Below are 21,556 nucleotides of genomic sequence, written 5' to 3'. Positions count from 1 at the left end.
AGTGTACTCTCTCTCTCTCTCTCTCTCTCTCTCTCTCTCCGGTTGTCTCTGGCCGAATTCAAAATCAGTTGATCCTCGGACCAGAGTCAGATAACAAACCTCTTTTATGATAATTAAAACTGTTATGACTGATAAAATGAAACTACATTTTTTCATTCGACAGCATCTTCCGTATCTTTACGAAAAAATATATTGAAAACGCATCTGTAAAGGTTAACTCTGAAAGATGAAAAAAATGCCCGAGCTTTTGGCTTGTAAACCTTCTTCAGGTACCAAAACAAGAATAAACAAGCAAACTACAGGGATGCGTGACGTATGATGCATGGAAAAGGGACACGAAGTTAGAAGTGCGTGATAAAAGTTAACGTCTTGAAGATTACGTAATTATAAAACAAGAATAATATTCGTTGAGATATTCATTGTCTCTATAAAGTCCTTTTTTGAAGTGTCTAATATTTTTATGAACTTCTCGACAATCCGTCTTTGTCTTGTGTCGCGTATGTGTCCTTTTAAAATGGTGACTGTTTGTACTGTGGTGGTTCTTGATGCGAGTTTTAAGGGCTTTTTTCTATCGTTTTCACTTTTAATTACTATTAGTTCTATTACTGTACATAGCTACCAATTATCAGCGCTTTAAGCTTGTACTTTTTATTACAGATACAAGCAAGACAAGCAAAAAGTCTCTGGCAGTGAATTGTGAACTGTTGCTGCTACCACTCCTACATAAAGTAGATATTGCAAACATATATCGGCACATGAATCAATAAGATATCAGACAACTTTCACGGAAAATAAACTGAAATTAAAGCTGGATATTCTTTTACACAAAAAACCCTACTGCCTTAGTAGCAAAAATCCAGCCGGATCATAAAGCTAGCGGAGAAAAACCGTATACAAACATAGGGCAGGCAAAGCTCTTTAGTGTGTTCACACAAGTTTGCCTAGGAATGGTGTTGCCAACATCAACACCCTCTCCCAACCCGCAATGGCCAGCGTGGGATGAGTAGGCCTAAAATCCAGCATGAAACGACCAACAAACACACGGCCTCCAGTACCCAGCCGCACAAACGCCCTGAACTTAGGAGGTGATCCTGGTTCAGACCAGCAGAGTGCAGGAGGTGCTAAGAATCTCTGGGGCAGCAAGGATCACCAAACATCAAGACCAGTGAAAATTTTCAACATCATTACTTACAACATTAGAACTCTGAAGAACAATGAAAGACTTGCAGAATTGGAAACTGAACTCCAGGACACCGGAGTTAAATGGCATGTGATAGGCTTGTCAGAAATTAGGCGAGCGGAAGAACGCTTAATTACCTTGAATAGTGGACATATATTGTACCATACAAATGCTTCAAATGGCCAACAAGGAGTTGGATTTCTGATACACAAAGCTCTAAGCAAGAACATCATCGAGGTAAAGCAAATTAGCACAAGGGTGGCTACAGTCAAGCTCAAAGTGAATCAGAGATTCTCAATGAAACTTATTCAGGTATATGCACCAACATCAAGCAGACCAGATGAAGAAGTAGAACAACTGTATGAAGAAGCACAACGTCAGTTGACAACAGACTGCCACTACCACATAGTCATGGGTGATTTCAACGCCAAGATCGGGATAAAGTCAGACGAACAAGAGCGTGCCACAGGGAAATTTGGCAGCGGAGAGAGGAATGATAGAGGAGACTTACTGATTGAATGGGCGACAGCAAATAACTTGAAGATCATGAATACCGTCTACAAGAAGAAGATATCAAGAAGATGGACATGGCAAAGCCCAGATGGATGTACAAGAAATGAAATTGATTACATCATGACAAACAGACCGAACATCTTCACGGATGTGAAAGTGCTAAACAGACTGGATGCGGGCAGTGACCACAGAGCAGTAATGGGAGTGATTAGGATCAATGTCAGGAAGGACAGACAGAAATGCCTGTCAAATCCATCAAAGAGACCTAGTATTGAGCAACTGGTCATAAAGAAAGACGAGTTCCAAATCCTCCTAACGAACAGATTCAGTGCACTAGAGCTAGAAGGTGAAGATGGAGTAGATGAAATGAACGATAGAATAACGACCACCATCCTAGAATGTGCATCAGAAGTCGCACCGGCCAGTAAAATGAAGGACTCAAAGCTCTCAACAGAAACGAGGATTCTCATGAAGAAAAGACGGATGATGAAGAAAACGGAGGTAAACAACAACAGGGACATCAGAAACAACATCGAATATGCAGAACTGGATAAGACCATCAAGAAGAAGGCAAGGGAAGACATCAGGAAGCAGAACATGAAGAAGATAGCAGAGACCATCGAAAATGGAAAGAGCATGAAAAGAGCAAAGACATCCTTTCAACTAGGGCAGGATAGAATGCTGACTCTTCTAGACAAAGATGAAAATTAGCTCACCACACAAGACCAGATATTAGAACGAGTAGAAGAATTCTATGGAGAGTTGTATGACAGCAACAAGGGAATAGAAATCTCAACAAAGGCATGCGATCTACCAGACATAACAGCTTGGGAAGTAGAGTCAGCAGTCCAGAAAATGAAGAACGGAAAGGCTGCAGGAAATGACAACATCAAAGCAGAAATGGTAAAAGCAGGAGGAGATATCCTATCTCAGGAATTAGCCAGGCTCTTCACAAAGTGCTTACATCTGAAGGAAATTCCTGTAGCATGGAAGAACGCCAACATGATCATTATGTTCAAAAAGGGCAATAGGAAAGACATCAAGAATTACAGACCCATCTGCCTACTTTCTAATTTGTACAAGATTTACACCAAGATATTGACTGAAAGGCTAACAAGACAACTAGATGAAGCGCAGCCAAAGGAACAAGCAGGTTTCAGAGGCCAGTACACCACTACTGATCAAATGCACACTGTCAACCAGCTCAAAGAGAAATGTCTCCAGTATAACATTCCACTATGTGTAGCATTCGTTGATTATGAAAAAGCCTTCGACTCAGTAGAAACCCAGTATATACTGGCATCCCTGCAAGATCTAGGGATCGAAGATGGATACGTAGACGTCCTCAGAGACATATACACCGATAGCTCTGTAACAGTCAAACTACACAAGACCACCAATAAGATCAGAATCAAGAAAGGTGTACGCCAAGGAGATACAATCTCTCCTAAACTGTTCACAGCAGCATTGGAACGTATATTCAGGGATCTAGACTGGCAGGACAAGGGCATAAACATAGACGGTACCAGGCTCAATCACCTTAGGTTTGCAGACGACATCATAATAGTAGCAAAAGACCTCGAAGAAATGCTACAGGCGTTAGCAGATGAAAGCGCAAAAAGTGGGCTAAAGATGAACACCAGCAAGACAAAGGTGATGTTTGGACCACTAACCACCCCTTGCACAGTGAAGGTCAACACCAAAGAGATAGAAGCAGTAGAAGAGTATATATACCTTGGGCAACGGTTCAGCCTTAGTGATCGAACACTGGAGAAAGAAATCCAACGAAGGATAAAAGCAGGATGGGCAGCATATGGGAAACACAATGACATCTTCAAGAGCAACCTTCCTACCTGCCTGAAAAAGAAAGTGTTCAATGCTTGTGTGCTGCCGCAATCACCTATGGTTCAGAGACCTGGGCACTGAATGCCTCCATGGAACACAAGCTACAAGTAGCTCAGAGAAAGATGGAAAGAATTATGTTAAACATCAATCCAAGAGAGCGGAAAACGAATGTATGGTTACGTGAACAGACCAAAGTTAAGGACGTACTGCTCACAGTTAAAGAAATGAAATGGAGGTGGGCAGGACATGTCAAAAGAATGAAGGACAATAGGTGGACAATCAGGCTTACAGAATGGACCCCAAGGTATGGACAAAAAAAAAGAGGAAGGCCAGTCAAACGATGGAGGGATGAATTAGATGACTACTGGAAGTCTTGGAAGAAGAAACCTTGGCCAAACTGGAAATCTGAGGCTCAGGATAGGAAACAATGGAAAAAGCATGCTGAGGCCTTTGTCCAACAGTGGAACACTATAGGCTCTAAATGATGATGATGATGATTCTTTTATCTGTTATCATTTCGCATTTACGTTAAATCTCGGCACGTACGTCTTCATCACCATCATACTTTAGTCGCAGTCCGAAGCGCGAAGTTCAAACAGTGCATATCAAAACCATAAATAGGAGTCCTTACGTAGGAAACAACGCGCTAGAGAACGGGTTTAATTAAGTCATTCTTGTTGGTGGTATTGTCACTAATTTATAGAATCATGAACAAATCTGGATGACTCTATCTATAACAAAGCAATTGTTACCTAAAAATTAAAAAATTACTTTTCAGAATTAATACAAGAAAAATTAATGAAAAGAACAAAGGCAGAATAATTTTAAATTAAAAATGGAATCTGAACAACAAATACAGCTTCAAGCAAATGGAAATGAAAATAGAATATACACTCCCTTTACTTACGAGTTGAGCTACAATTAATTTTTAAAATAATGTCGGTACCTTGTCAATGTATGGCAGGACTACGTGAAAACGACATACACCCTCCCCTACACATACACTAAACACACACACACACACTAAACACACACACACACACACACACACAGGCTCGAAGAGGGGGAGAGCCAAATTCAATCATTGAAGTTGTACTTCGGTTCACTATTTGTCCTAAGTAAGTCATCATAAAATAAACGAATCAGATCAAAATTACAATAAAGCGCGGAATGTGCAGACCAGCATAATCAACAACTGTGGGTTTGGATACAAAACTGCTCTTCCCCGTTGCCAACGCTCTCAGTTCAGGTCTATCTTTTAAAATAAAATGTTTTATTTTATATTAAAAAAAGACGTGTATAAAACAACATACTTCGGTCCATAATCTAGCAGTGTGTAATACTGTGCATGAACCCAAATATGCTGTAGATGTAGCATTAGCAAAATAGAAATACCATATCTTCTTGAACATGAAAAGTCACATTAGAATCCCCCCCCCCCCCAATACGCCCCCTTTCTATTGATTCCATACAAACTCAGCGTGTGTTGGAGTGTGAAAACTAAAGTAGATCAAAAGTTCACGGATAGGATATGCCATGTAAGGATTCATAGGTGAGATAGGTAGTCTCCTTTTGCTCTTTTTTTTTTAACCTGTCAATTTTGAGAAGAAATACAGTGAATCGTTGTCTCTCATTGCACTTAGTCAATATAAATTCAAATATGTAAAAAACACCTTTCCTTTATCACGTAATTCGTCAGATGTAATAAAATACAGCATTTCCCCCAGAAAACCTTTACCCCCTCTTGTGAATGCAATGTACCGTCTGCAGAGCTCAGCGTCTGCTACCTCGCTGGATGCTTCGCGGTTCCCGGGATGTGAACAGTTAACGCGGTCTGAAAAATTTAAGGGAGAGTCAGATGAAATAGAGAGGGACCGTGGCATCTATAAAGTTTTACATGATGAAGCTGGAGATGTGGCCTAGTTTTACTCTTTTCTTTCAAAGTTTGCAATATACTCTGACTTTCAGTACCCGCATGCAACCAAAATATTTTCCTGGTATCTTGATACATCTCCCACTTGTGTCTCCCCCCTAAAACGGTCCACACTAAAAAATCAATAATCGTATGGCAGGCAATTGACCTACTTTTATACCCATGCAGCTATCAACGAGTTTTATGGCTGTGGAGTGAAAACGTGATACACGTCTGTGATATAAAAATTATTTCTAATTACATAATTTACAAACAGTGCATTTGGAATAAAGGTGTCCCGATTTGTGAGCAAAAGATGACATTGCTATATGAAAATAATGAAAAAATTAGAGACAAACCTACGGAGCTTTGTTAGTATCATATTAACTTTTTTTTATTTTCATTTAAGTTTTATTTTATGGAATTTTCACCGCGGTGAAAATAATTTTCACCGCGGTGGAAAATAATTTTCACCGCGGTGGAAAATAATTTTCACCGCGGTGGTAATTCCTGGCCATCTCGGCCCGGGTGATGCATACATGTAGTATATGCGAATCCAAAATTTACCAGATGTCTGGGAAGGAAGTTGATTAAGACAAGCACATGCACATGCACGCGGTTTAACCGGTCTATGTGCCAATCATCCCAGGAATGTGGAGGAAGCGGGCAGTATTCGAATAGATTAAAAACCACCGAAATGCTGCAATGTTGTACGTCGTTTTTCCCTTTATAATAACTTGCGTATTATTGGGGATATTGGTAGAAAGAAACCTCTCCGAAGAAACCGAGATTACATCTATTAAGATAAGATCTATGGGCAAACACATCACACGAATATTTAAAAATACATTGTCCAAAAATAACATTAAAGGGATAATAACTCTTCGTATGAGATCTATATTTCACAATAAAAACCTTGTGAATAACTCATAGAAATATAATTTATTCTGTTTTACCACAAAAACAGCAGTTATAGCTTTTATTCTGATATCTGAACTTGTCTTTAGACCACGTGACCTCCATTGATGGCTATACTCTGTTAAAATCTCTTAAGAGATTTTAACACAAAACCAAACTTTTTAGAAAAAAACCAGGGACTAACTTTGAATGTAAAAATGGATTCATTAACCATTGGTAAGTATGGGAAAATTGTTGTTTACTCCAGGAAAATTCATTTTTTGGCCGAAACAAAGAGTTATTATTGCTTTAAGTATTTAGTAATTACAATGGGATTCCCTTTGCATAAAACTGCAAGCGGGACTTTAATTATATAGGTGGTAAATATAGATGGGAAACCTAAGTTAACGGCAGTGGCCCCACGAACAGATCCTCCAACCTTGTGTGTATGTAACAATAGTATGCACCGTGACGGCATCTGGCAAATGTAAGGTTCTCATTAACTATTCATCACCCGGGCCGAGATGGCCAGGAATTACCACCGGGGTGAAAATTATTTTCCACCGCGGTGTAAATTATTTTCCACCGCGGTGAAAATTATTTTCACCGCGGTGAAAATTCCATAAAATAAAACTTAAATGAAAATAAAAAAAAGTTAATATGATACTAACAAAGCTCCGTACAAACCTAAATCAGAAAAAATGCATTTTTTCTCTTATATGCAAATTAGGTTCCTTGAAGTAATATAAGACTGGCCGGAAGTGATGTTCAGAGATTTGTAATGATGATGATCTTGATGGCCTTGATGATATTAATGGTGGTTCAAAAATATTATCAAAGTTTTCAGTTGTCATCTGGTGAGAAAGAAATTTCTGTACTAACACAATCATTCCACGAGTGAAAAATAATTAGTAAACGCGCCTCAGAGATGCGCTGCAGACGTCACGGCTTTTGGGCGAAAATCACACGCGACATTTCGTCATAATTATTTGATATAGGTAAAAAGAAAACTGTGATTGAAAATGGATATCGGCAAAGCATTAAAATTTTGACAGCATTTCTGTTTATTTGTGTTCGACAAGGATGAATTTAATTAGAATACCCCCTCTCTCTCTTTTTAAGTGAATATAAAGGAGAAAGCCGAGCGAAAAAAATAATGCGCATAACAGTCAAAATATTCAGAAGTAAAAAAATTCAGAGTTAAAAATCTTGTTGGCTGCTACAGTTCCTCTTCATAGAGGATCACATGCAAAATTTTAAGGCAACTTGTAGCCTTTTCAATTGATGTTGTAAAGTAAATGACTTACACTTTCACTAACTGCAGATAAATATTATAACGGAATCAAACAAGTTAAAGGATAGGGAGTTATTGAGTGTTGTGCCGACAGACAACTCACAACGTAAATAACAACAACAACAACAACAACAATCTACACGCAAAATGGTAACGTGCATATCGGTAACGCAGTGGCCAATTAAGAGGTTTCTGAAAAATATATCGCACCAATATTCCCCTCTTGAAATTAGAATTTTGTCTAACCTTTGTATATTTTTAATTGGAAAATCTACTTATTGATATTATTCCATTTTTTCACAAAAATTATTTGTTTTTCTTATAAAAATTAAAGTGAAAGGGAAAAGATTAGAGGGAGAAAAAGAGCAACAATTGAACATACATATTTCCCCCCAAAATATCCTTTATTACAGTGAAATAATGAAGAACATACATACTATTGACATGCATGTACCAAAAACAAAAAGACTTTCACTAGTATCTAAAAATGAAAATCAATATATTTTCATACATAAAGAACAATGCACCACCTCCAAAAGAATTAACAAAATTTCAAGTATGGCATTACAGTATGGACAGACCTCTATTCAAACAAATAAAAAATACATCAATAGAACAATTTTAAATATCTAATTTCCTTGATCTGAAAACAGTAAAGGAACGAATCTGACAAACTACGCTGATATAATTTTATTTATGTCTCCTCATTAATAGCATATTCACAAAAATTGTATTCATATTGTCATTTTCATCCACACAAGTGGATGCATATGTTACAGTGAAATAAACTAAACTAAACTAAACTTAAATATTAACCCAAGCCAAAGGATAAGTAAATGACAAACACAGATATATAGTGTTCGAAATTTGGCCGGTAGCGGCCGCTTTTATTGAAAGGTCCCTCTATTAAAGAATGGTGTTAGATATTATATAGCATTAAATAATGTTAATTAGTTAAAATTACATAATGTCATCTCTTATAAATAAATATCAAAACAAATAGTGCAAATATTTTCATTTGTGGGGTTGCAAAGAGGCCAAAAATTGCAACCAGAAAAAAAGAGTGGAAAATAAAAACCAAAATAGCATTTTTTATTTCCATATCTTATTCTTTAATTCACAATACACGCTAACAGATTTACCATCATTTTAATATAAACAACTAACAAAATTGTGAAGATGCAGAAAATGTCAAAAGACTATATTTACATATGCAACTAAAAAAGCACTCAGAGAGTGCAGACCTCTGCCAAGTCATCAAAGTCTCCACCCAATGCCATTTCACCCCTAAATTTTCATTCTAAAATGATTAAGTCTTTTACTTTTGATTATTGATTGATTATTGATCTGGATCACCACCAAAAACTATTCATCTGTTCCTTGGCCCACTTCTGACAGTTCCTGAAAATTTCATCAAAATCGGTCCATAGCTTTTTGAGTTATGTGGATGACAGACAAACAGGGGTGAAAACATAACCTCCTTGGCAGAGGTAATTAGTTCAATAATGAGACGGTTAACATGACAAAGATTTGAAAATAGCATAGGTGACAGCAATGTACAGACATGGCTGGAAATAAAAATCAGATTTAAGTGAATGTTGCAATGGTGTGGGACAAATTTTCTTCCAGCCTTCTTAAAGCTTTTATATTTGTACAACATTAATAAAATTTCCATCTGAAGACGTCTATACAAATGTCACATGACATACATGTACAGTTTAAAGCCAGATGGAAAAAGCATTATTATGTCTTGTATATTGTAAAATAAAAATTTATCTTCTACCCTATTCTGAACCAAGACAACAGTTCTTGGAATGTTGAGTACACCAAGGAAGCCAACACAGATGTATTTCTAGGATAATGTATTAAAATAAACTGCAAAGTGCCGTTTTTTATTTTCATCTGGATTCTTAATTTCAGCTCTGCTGTTACATTAACTAAGCTGTATCATTTCCCTCACATTTTTAAATACAACAAAAATATCATTATTACGGGTCAGATAATACTTGTCATGGAACTTTTTTGTTGGTTGTATTTGCCTTAGCACTTCTTTTAATCCAGTCCCTTAATCCAGTTAATATATGTGCTAACTACTATGTAATAATACAGTCTCATGGTTACGTCTTGCAATCTGTAAAGCCTACAGATTAATCAAGATTTTAAAAATCTGTTAACTGATTTCTTATTGTTAAATTAGCAACAAATAAACCAAATATTGGTATGAGAGTTCTTTGAGGAATAAATCACAACTTATTATTAGGATGTATCAGTCATGAAATGTAACAGTTATGAAATCTAGGGTTGTGGTAAATTAAACATGGCTAGTATAATCTTGACTTTGCTAGTTAATTTTCACAAAAAGATAACAACACAGTAAATGTATTTTTAGTATTTTTATGATGATATTTACTAACTTCATATTTCTTCTATTATATTGAAAGTCAACCTTATCTAGTCAGATTTTAATCTTGCTTATAGTCAGATTTTACTTGACCTTGGCTGTTTTAAAAAGTGAAATTTCAATCCAGCCTAATATATATAATGTGACGTAAAAGAAAGCGAACATGAAGGGTATACTGTAGTAGTACTGTCCCTCATAAAGGGTGGGAAACGAGGACAAATTAATATTTTTAAAGATACATTTTATTATAAATCATGCTCAATCACACTTTAAGCCCAAGGTTTAACAGTCAACTGATGTTAGAGAATGCCTTACTCCACCAACCACAGATTCAACAACTGTGAATTTCTTTTGTTAGCCTGGCACCTATTATTAGGTCTCTATTCCTGCAGCTATTGTTACAACAACCACCTATTTGGTGTTATCAGATGTGTGGTATCCTGTCTAAGTCTTTGTTTATGAGTGAAGGCTGTTTACATTCAAGCCAGTTTTAATTCAGGAGCATAGTGGAAGAGTACAGAGTGTAGAAAAATTGGATTGAGGAAGGTATGTATTACAGTAATGCATTGGATCATTTGGGCATCTAATCAAATTGAAAATGAGAAAATTGATCTAATTTGTAGTGTACATTGTAAACATTATATCTATATTACATTAAATAAGTTTTAATTTATAATGTATACTTCCCTTTTAGCCAACAAAGAAACGAGGATATAAAATCCAATCACTGTTTAGTCTCTTCATTTCTTATAAAACTATGATCAATTGCTCACCAAAATGTTTCTTCAAATGCAGTTGAATCTGAAAAAAAATTGTCTCTTACTGTGTTACTTGAACAAATGGACATTTGTTGAATAATTGCAGTTTATTTCAGGTGACCCTAGAGAGTAGACAACATACAGAAGCTGGCATGACTGGAAGGGACACTTTGCTGTGAATATCTATAGTTGGTGGCTCATCGAAACTCTCACAAAGTGTACCAAAAAGTCAAGTACTTTTGTGATAAAGAAGTTACTAGAGAGTTTTTCAGCCCACAAGAACTGTCAGCAACAGCTTCTTTTGTGAAGGATTCTCCAGTTGAAAGAGCTGTGCAGAGTAAGTTTTAAAAGAGAACAACACTAACTGCAAGCTGATTACATCATTCAACAAGTATATGTTGAAAATAAGTGAAAAAGTGAATACAACCATAAACCCTAAGATTTCAACATAACATAGATGTGTGAGGAATGTATATAAAGTATTCTTCAAAGCAGTTTTAGCACTGTTTTTTTTTCTTTTTAATATCCAAGACCTTTTTCTGCCTACCTTTCAACCTTTTCTTTATATGAATAATAAACACTTGAACTTGATTTTAGGACTTCTCAAACAGTAATGTGTATATTGATGGTTTTTTTGTCCTCCACATGGACGTTTAAGATTTGGATGTTAAGCATTGTGCACAGTGTGGTAAATTTGTAGGACTTTATGGTATACTCTTTTTTTAGATGGACGGAGCAGGACAGGATGAGTAAAGAAGAGAAATGTGGCAGAAAGATGTAAAGAAGAGAAATATGGACATGGCTTGGATTTTGCTGATTTTGTTCGATTTTTTAATTTGATTAATAAAGCACAATATATGACTGTAATTTCTTGTTTGTTGTTGATAAACAGATTTTACAATATTTCTGTTGGCACATCTTTAGATGTAACTCAGAACCTGTCTTTGTAGAATTAATATTAACTGATTGAAAAAACGAGTGAATAAAATTTAAATTGTGTTATAAAATATTTAAATTAGTGTGCAAGAAAGTATGCAAAAAGTGCGCAGGAGGTGTGCAAGAAGTGCACAAAAGGTGTGCAAGACGTACGCAGGAGGTGTGCAAGATGTGCGCAGGAAGTGTGCAAAAAGTACGCAGAAGGTATGCAAGAAGTACGCAGGAGGTATGCAAGAAGTGTGCTCGTTGTGGTGTTGGGGGTGTGCAGGGAGTTTGCAGGAGATGTGCAAGGAGTGTGCAGGAGGTGCGTATTTTACCATGCAAATGAGGCGTGCTGCGCATCCGCAGAAACCCTTACTGTGAATCTGCTGCGCATCCGCAGAAACAGTGTGCGGGAAGCTTAAAATTTTGCTAAGGGTAAGATGTGTAAGAATTAACCAAAACAAATATTTCAATATTGCAATGTATTATTTACTCTAAAAAAAAACCAGCAAATGTGATGATTTGAGTTTGTTTGTGTAGAAGGCTTCAAATTACCTAAAACTGTCATCTGGAAAACAATATATACCCATACAATACTTCTCCTCACTACCAATGCCAGATGCAGATTACTCCTTACATTGGGTTTCTGGAATGGGTTGTTGTTATCACAATATTTCACAATGTCCTTAATCTTGCCACATATCATGTATTGTACACATGGATAAGACATAGTGCTGCTCTTGGTGCTGTCTTTCACTACCTGCTTTTCCATGGTAAGGGTACTCTGGAAAAAGAACAATATAACTGAAAAAAACTGAAAATTACTTTGAAAAGACTGGCAAATCCCAGAACTTAAAATAGTTAAACGTTAATAATTTTGTCAAATCTAGTCCAATATTTCTGAAATTTTTCCAAATGATGCTTAACAACAATAAAAATTAGTGATAAGATGATCAGTTGACTGTGTTTAATGAAAATCATTTTCTTTGGACAATCTATTTGAGAAATCTTAAAATTACACCAAAAACACAGGCAAATCCCATGACATAAAATAGTTAAACTTTAATAATTTTGACAAATCTTGTCCAATGTTTCTAAAATTTGTGCAAATGATGCTTAACAACAATAAAAATCTGTGATAAGCTGATCAGTTGTCCGTGTCTTTTTTAAAGTGTCAAGTTTATGGGAAATTGATAATCAGAAGTGTGAGAATTACGTAACCAAAACAAATATTTCAATACTGCAATGTATTATTTACTCTCAAGAAAACAGCAAATGTGATGATTTGAGTTGGTTTGTGTAGAAGGCTGCAAATTACCTATAGCTATCATCTGGAAAACAATATATACCCATACAAAACTTCTCCTTACTACCAATGCCAGATGCAGATTACTCCTTACAATGGATATCTGGAATGGGTTGCTGTTATCACAACATTTGACAATGTCCTAAATCTTGCCACATATCATGTATTGTACACATGGATAAGACATAGTGCTGCTCTTGGTGCTGTCTTTCACTACCTGCTTTTCCATGGTAAGGGTACTCTGGAAAAAGAACAATATAACTGAAAAAACTGAAAATTACATTGAAAAGACTGGCAAATCCCAGAACTTAAAATAGTTAAACATTAATAATTTTGACAAACCTTGTCCAATGTTTCTGAAATTTTTCCAAATGATGCTTAACAACAATAGAAATCTGTGATAAGATGATCAGTTGACTATATCTAATGAAAAGTATTTTTTGGGACATCATATTTGGGAAAACTGAAATTTACATTGAAAACACTGGCAAATTTCATGACTTAAAATAGTTAAATGTTAATAATTTTGTCAAATCTTGTCCAATGTTTCTGAAATGTGTGCAAATGATGCTTAACAACAATAAAAATCTGTGATAAGCTGATCAGTTGTCTGTGTCTTTTTTAAAGTGTCAAGTTTATGGGAAACTGATAATAATTAAGATGTGTAAGAATTAACCAAAACAAATATTTCAATATTGCAATGTATTATTTACTCTAAAAAAAAACAGCAAATGTGATGATTTGAGTTTGTTTGTGTAGAAGGCTTCAAATTACCTAAAACTGTCATCTGGAAAACAATATATACCCATACAATACTTCTCCTCACTTCCAATGCCAGATGCAGATTACTCCTTACATTGGGTTTCTGGAATGGATTGTTGTTATCACAATATTTCACAATGTCCTTAATCTTGCCACATATCATGTATTGTACACATGGATAAGACATAGTGCTGCTCTTGGTGCTGTCTTTCACTACCTGCTTTTCCATGGTAAGGGTACTCTGGAAAAAGAACAATATAACTGAAAAAAACTGAAAATTACTTTGAAAAGACTGGCAAATCCCAGAACTTAAAATAGTTAAACGTTAATAATTTTGTCAAATCTAGTCCAATATTTCTGAAATTTTTCCAAATGATGCTTAACAACAATAAAAATTTGTGATAAGATGATCAGTTGACTGTGTTTAATGAAAATCATTTTCTTTGGACAATCTATTTGAGAAATCTTAAAATTACACCAAAAACACAGGCAAATCCCATGACATAAAATAGTTAAACTTTAATAATTTTGACAAATCTTGTCCAATGTTTCTAAAATTTGTGCAAATGATGCTTAACAACAATAAAAATCTGTGATAAGCTGATCAGTTGTCCGTGTCTTTTTTAAAGTGTCAAGTTTATGGGAAATTGATAATCAGAAGTGTGAGAATTACGTAACCAAAACAAATATTTCAATACTGCAATGTATTATTTACTCTCAAGAAAACAGCAAATGTGATGATTTGAGTTTGTTTTTGTAGAAGGCTGCAAATTACCTATAGCTATCATCTGGAAAACAATATATACCCATGCAAAACTTCTCCTTACTACCAATGCCAGATGCAGATTACTCCTTACAATGGGTTTCTGGAATGGGTTGCTGTTATCACAACATTTGACAATGTCCTAAATCATGCCACATATCATGTACTGTACACATGGATAAGACATAGTGCTGCTCTTGGTGCTGTCTTTCGCTGCCTGCATCTTCATGGTAAAGGTACTCTGGAAAAAGAACAATATAACTGAAAAAATTGAAAATAACATAGAAAACGCTGGCAAATTCCACGACATAAAATAGTTAAACGTTAATAGTTTTGTCAAATCTTGTCCAATATTTCTGAAATTTGTACAAATGATGCTTAACAACAATAAAAATCTGTGATTAGATGATCTGTTGACTGTATTTAATGAAAAGTGTTTTTTGGGACAACATATTTGGGAAAACTGAAATTTACGTTGAAAACACTGGCAAATCTCATGACTTAAAATAGTTAAACGTTAATAAAATTTTCAAATCTTGTCCAATATTTCTGAAATTTGTACAAATGATGCTTAACAATAATAAAAATCTGTGATTAGATGATCTGTTGACTGTATTTAATGAAAAGTATTTTTTGGGACAACATATTTGGGAAAAATGAAATTTACATTGAAAAGACTGGCAAATCCAAGGACTTCAAATAGTTAAACGTTAATAATTTTGTCAAATCTAGTCCAGTGTTTCTGAAATTTGTACAAATGATGCTTAATAACAATAAAAACCTGTGATAAGCTGATCAAATGACTGTGTCTAATAAAAAGTATCTTCTTGCGACAATATCTTTGAAAAAACTGAAAATTACACTGAAAACAATGCCAAATTCCATGGCTTAAAATAGTTAAATGTTTATAATTTTGCAATGTGAATATAAAATAAAATAGCAAATGTGATGACTTGAGGTTGTGTGTGTAAGAGGTTGCAAATTACCTATAACTGTTATCTGGAAAACAATATATACCCTTACAAGACTTCTCCTTACTATCAATGACAGATGCAGATTACTCCTTACAATGGGTTTCTGGAATGGGTTGCTGTTATCACAACATTTGACAATGTCCTAAATCTTGCCACATATCATGTATTGTACACATGGATAAGACAAAATGCTGCTCTTGGTGCTGTCTTTCACTGTCTGCTTTTTCATGGTAAGGGTACTCTGGAAAAAGAACAATATAACTGAAAAAACTGAAAATTACATTGAAAAGACTGGCAAATGCAATGACTTAAAATAGTTAATCGATAATAATTTTGTCAAATCTTGTCCAATATTTCTGAAATTTGTACAAATGATGCTTAACAACAATAGAAATCTGTGATAAGATGCTCAGTTGACTGTATGTAATGAAAAGTGATTTTTAAGACAACAAATTTGGGACAACTGAAATTTACATTGAGAAGACTGGCAAAACACAGGAAATTAAAATAGTTAAACGTTAATAACTTTGTCAAATGTTGTCCAATATTTCCGAAATTTGTACAAATGATGCTGAACAACAATAGAAACCTGTGATAAGATCATCTCTTGACTGTGTCTAATGAAAAGTATTTTCTTGCAACAATATCTTTGAAAAAACTGAAAATTACACTGAAAACACTGCCAAATTCCATGGCTTAAACTAGTTAAATGTTAATAATTTTGCAAGATTTGAGAAAGCTGAAAATTACACTGAAAACACTGACAAATTCCAGTTAAATATTAGTTAAATATTAATAACTTTAACAAACCCTGTCCTTTGTTTCTGAAATCTGTTCAACTGATGTTTAACAACAATAAAAATCTATGATAAGCTGATCAGCTGTTTGTGCCTAAATCACTGGCAAATCCCATGACTCAAAACAGTTAAACTTTAATAATTTTGAAAAAATCTTGTCCAATGTTTCTGAAATCTGTACAAATGACGATTAACAACAATGAAAATCTGTGATAAGCTGATCAGTTGTCTGTCTTTTTTTAAGTGTCAAGTTTATTGGAAATTGATAATCAGAAAAGAGAGAATTAACCAATTTGAAAAGAAATATTTCAATATTGCAATGTACTATTTACTCTCAAAGAAAACAGCAAATGTAATGATTTGAGTTTGTTTGTGTAGGAGATTGCAAATTACCTATACTGTACATACAAGACTTCTTCTTGCTATCAATGGCAAATGTGATCCATGACAGCCAACCTGCTGAGAGTGAATGGCACCCTATGTGGACAAGTTGGGAATGCTGGAATTGATAACAGGTGACTACATACAACTTTTTCAATAGCAGTATATGAATCAGCTGTGCAACAGTTTTAGAAATGGACCAATATCTGTACTTTAAAGCTGGAACATAATTTTATATCATGTTGTCAAACAAAGAAGTTGATATTTTCTGGTCAAATGCACCCATTACTCATCTCTAAATTCCCCGAGTTTACTAAATTGACAATATTTACAGCTTCAGTAAGGTCGTTACCCACTACTTGACAACCCATTTCTTTGATATCTATCTTCATTCTAAGCAATACTTACTACACCCTTCCTAATTACTGTCATTGCTACAGTCATTGCTGTGGTAACATCTCCAAGTTAAGTTGATACAGCAACAATATTACCACATACAAACATATATGGAGGACATGTGTGATCCACAGGAAGACAATAAAAAATACATCTTTAAAACAATCTACTTTATTTTCAAGTGTCTTAAAACTGTTCCTTCACTTTCTTTGACAAAGCATTAAAATACCTGGGTAATTTACATCAAAATTCTTACATCATTAGCAGCACAAATTCACCTAAATATCAGGCATTACATTGAACAAGATGAAAAACTTGCTGAAAGGCTGTGATTAAGCAGCATTACAGATTCAAAAATTCACTGAAATATGTAAAGATCCAGAAGACAATGGGATCTACTTATGAAGATTTATGAAACTCATATTGTTATCTGACCATCTTGAAAATATGCCTGCGGTCATTGTGTTTTATTATTTTTATTTTAATATAGTCCTGTGCCTCCTAGTTCAGTGTAGTAGTCTGGAGTCATTGTGTTCCATTGTGGCATTATAGTCCTATGCCTCCTAGTACGGTGTAGTAGTCTGCAGTCATTGTGTTCTATTGTGGCAGTATAGTCCTGTGCCTCCTAGTACAGTGTAGTAGTCTGGAGTCATTTTGTTCCATTGTGGCAGTATAGTCCTCTGCTTCCTAGTACAGTGTAGTAGTCTGGAGTCATTGTGTTCCATTGTGGCAGTATAGTCCTCTGCTTCCTAGTACAGTGTAGTAGTCTGGAGTCATTGTGTTCCATTGTGGCAGTATAGTCCTGTGCCTCATAGTACAGTGTAGTACAGTGTAGTGTGGAGTCAGATGATGAACTGGAAAAGAAAAAATAGTCAATGACCAGGGTTTTTCCTCAAGATCCAGAATATTAGACTTACATCAAACTTGGACATAAAAAGGAAAGGACGTGAAACGCGGCATCTTCCTTTGAAGCTATGTGCGTTCGGGTAAACATTTGCCCATTGTCTCAGATAAGCTGTTTTGATAGCTCAAAACAAGATTGCCTTTACCACAAAGGGCATTTTGAATTCCTTCATGAACAAACATATCAAATTCTCACACAGCTTCCAAATTGACAGAACAAATTGTATTTATACTTTTAAGTAAATCTCTTTAAGTTTATTGTCTTTATCCACCCGAAGGATTGACTCAAGTTATCGCCAACTACCTGCCCCAATGACACAAAAGGTCATTGACAACTGCAATATGCTCGCTACCTGTACAGGAGGTCATGTGATCCGAATGCACATGGTTTTGCAAAGAGCTCGCATAAAGCTGATTATCCTTTGATCTTGCTCAGCGTTTCATGTCCTTCTCTTATTATGTCCAAGTATCAAATAAACTGCAAAGAAATACTTTATAAAAATAAATTTTCCAAAAAAAGTGTTGTTGTAAGTCAACGCTCAAGCATACACTGTACCAGTAGTGATATTAAAGAGGTGGGTTTATGGTGCTTTCTGAAACTCAGGATGGTAGTGCTAGTTCACGTAAGTGGACACGCCATGGGAAGTTTTAGTTATTCATAGTTAAGTTCATATATATTACTATTTCGACTGATGACTCAAAAGAAACAAGAAAAAGGCCCACTTAAAAATTATATAAGAAGGAATAACGCTAGTTCTTCATTTTATTTCCTCACCTTCATAAGGCATTGGGTAATTGCAGATGAAAAGGGAATGACAAAACTGAACTAGATGACTGCGTGCAATCTTGCTAGATCTCCAAGAGCGTTTTAATCTGCAGCGTCAACATTCTGAAGCATTTTGTAAAATCTTCACCAGCACATTGCATCGTGATGTGAACAGTGAACAACTGACACAGTCGATACCATATGTGTCCGTCACTTTAGATGTCTCATCCTGAATTCACCGATTAAGTTTGTCAATAGAATCTATAACAAAACCATCTAAGAAAAGTGTCCTGATGTATGGTGAAACTCAGTGTGCAGAACGTTTGATGAAAATTCCGACTTTTCAGCGTCACCCTTTGCCTAGTCTACGCCATATAAAAATTGTTTAGTATAGATGGCGCTATGCAAGAGGTGAGACTTAGGATTTGTAAAGGACTGCGGCCAGTATCAGCAACAGGTTCACCGCCTGCTTTCTAAGAAACTCGTGCGAGGAGGGAGAGAGTTCTGGAACCGCAATAGATATGACCAGGGTGATATATATTGCGATATTTAGTAGAAAGACTCAAGGTCGAGAGCTTCAACGAAGTGTCAATCTGATTGGTTTAAAGTTAAGGAAACAATACAGGAACCGTCCAATGAAATTCTTTTATACAATAATTATTCCTGTTTATTGTTTTAGTAAACAAAGCAAAGAGACAATGTCTACACAGTCGCTGGTGAGTTTTATTTTTTATTCAATACTGAAATTCTGCAGCAAGTTCAATGTAAGCCCACACAGCGCCTTTTTACCTGTTCATGATTTTTTATGTGGTTGATTTTTATTCTTAAAAAATTCATGTCACACGTTTTGCTGATCATTCTGATAATGGTACAAATGCATACATCACAAACTACCAAATTAAGATACAGAACTCCATGATTTGTATCTTGTTTAACATGATTTCATTTATTTATTGTACATATTGCAGATGACAGCAGATATGGGAATTGAAATTAATAAAGAAGAATAGTGTGCTCGTGAGTTGTGTGTGTGTTTGTATAATCAGACTGTATGTGTTTTATAATACAATATGGGCCTAAAACTACTCTTGCAATTATTTTTTTGTTACTTAAAATAATAAAAAAAACATTTTATTTGCTCATAATATGAAAATAAGATAGATATATATCTTTCTTTATTCACATTAATTAAAGGGATAATAATTAACTCTTTGTATGAGATCTATATTTTACAATAAATACATTGTGAACAACTCGTATATAATATAATAAATTATAATATAATATAATATAATATAATATAATATAATATAATATAATCCGTTTTACCTCAAAAACAGCAGCTATAGCTATTATTCTGATATCTGAGCTTGTCAGCGGACCACGTGAACTCCATAGATGGCTTTACTCTGTAATATGAAATTATAACAAAAAAAAACTTTTTAGGAAAAAAAACAGGGACTAACTTTGAATGTAAAAATGGATTCATTAACCATTGGTAAGTATGGGAAATTTGTTTACTCCAGGAAAATTCATTTTTTGGCCAAGACGAACAGTTATTATCCCAGTGATCAATTTGAATGTCTGTAGTGTAAATATCAAAAAGATATATTGATAGGATTTCTTTCTGTTTTATTTTATTTCTTCTTTTTATTTTTAGCAGCCATGGCCACAGTCAGAATTGTTTTAAAACACAATTTATTGAAAGCAAAAGTGGTGAGCAGGGGAACTGCCCTCGGGGGATGGGACCCCCAGTGAGGAGTGAACCTGTCAAGGTTCACTGATATGGGAGTCCCATCTCTCAGGGCAGAGTTTCTCCTGCCCAAGGGCTCAAATATGGTATGGAAATTCATTAAGCCACAAATGTAAGTATGAAACTTTTTTTTTTTTACAAAAATAATGATCTGAGGTAAAAATGATAATCTTTCAAATTGAAAAGAAAAATTAAAATCCTATACGTTTAAGTATTTATTTATTTATTCATACCTTCATTCATTTCTTCTGGTGTATTTGATCTATCATTTATTGTATATATTAACATTTTACTTTTCATTTTAGACATTAACATATCATCAAGTAATTTATTTGTTTGTTTGTTTGTTCATTCGTTCATTTATTCATTCATTCATTCATTCATTCATTCTTTAAATTTATTCAGCCTTACCACCGTGGGTCTGGCTGGACATGGGAGCCTGAACCCTTTAGGAACAGGTGCCTCCAGGTGACCACTAAGGACAGCATGGAAGTGACCTGTACTTGGGAAGAACTGGACATGGAAATAAAAGGTGCTTGAACTCATAATTCTCGTAACCTTTTAAATCTGTCATGTACAACATTTGGAAATCTCACTATCCCATAAAAAACTGTAGAAAAATGATGAAATGGTCCTTTAATATTGTCAAATACATTTAAGACTTTATTTTAGTGTATATCATAACTTGTAAATAATAAATAAATGTCTCATCTTATTCCAGAGTGGGACTACATGTACAAGCCTGAAGTCCACACAAGTGGTAAGTCCACACCATTGCTCTATTCAATCAACTTGATGCATTTTTTATCTTTTAGGAAGGATTCATGAAATAAAATTACAACAACAACCTGACTCTCAGGGTGCAAGTCTGGATCCTCAGGGGCTGTTGGCAATGAATTTGGAGACCTAGCTAATGTGCACTAACTCCATGGAAACTCTCACTGAATACAATCAGATTAACAGACTAACACGCTTCTCTTTGTCTCCAACCAAGGAGTTATAAAAACTCCTTGCTCCAACATACTCCAACATACTCA

General features: G+C 35.0%; 1 protein-coding gene and 2 long non-coding RNA genes across 3 annotated transcripts; 2 read left to right on the top strand and 1 right to left on the bottom strand.

Moving 5' to 3' along the window:
* The first annotated feature begins 1,021 nt into the window (after positions 1 to 1,021).
* LOC106162426 (protein CFDP2-like) lies at positions 1,022 to 2,404 on the top strand. Its single transcript, XM_087010619.1, has one exon. It carries the CDS (start codon positions 1,022 to 1,024, stop codon positions 2,402 to 2,404), a length of 1,383 nt encoding a protein of 460 aa, XP_086866745.1.
* A 7,823-nt stretch (positions 2,405 to 10,227) lies between these two features.
* LOC106158016 (uncharacterized) lies at positions 10,228 to 11,979 on the top strand. The gene is made up of 4 exons (XR_015334218.1): positions 10,228 to 10,588; positions 10,917 to 11,137; positions 11,527 to 11,852; positions 11,897 to 11,979. It is a non-coding gene; the product is annotated as an uncharacterized LOC106158016 (long non-coding RNA).
* Positions 11,980 to 17,243: 5,264 nt separating this feature from the next.
* On the bottom strand, positions 17,244 to 19,669 carry LOC147762078 (uncharacterized). Its single transcript, XR_015334207.1, has 2 exons — positions 18,776 to 19,669; positions 17,244 to 17,951 (listed from the first exon to the last, which is right to left on the bottom strand). It is a non-coding gene; the product is annotated as an uncharacterized LOC147762078 (long non-coding RNA).
* Positions 19,670 to 21,556: the final 1,887 nt, after the last annotated feature.

This window comes from Lingula anatina, chromosome 4, assembly GCF_051362555.1.
Source record: "Lingula anatina isolate TDL-2025a chromosome 4, LinAna3.0, whole genome shotgun sequence".
Taxonomy (NCBI): Eukaryota; Metazoa; Brachiopoda; class Lingulata; order Lingulida; family Lingulidae; genus Lingula; species Lingula anatina.
The sequence above is the reverse complement of the archived record's forward strand: the minus strand, read 5'-3'. Positions and strand labels throughout refer to the sequence as shown.

Excerpts from the sequence above, each read along its gene's own strand:
- LOC106162426 (XM_087010619.1), top strand. The coding sequence starts at position 1,022 with ATGAAACGACCAACAAACACACGGCCTCCAGTACCCAGCCGCACAAAC.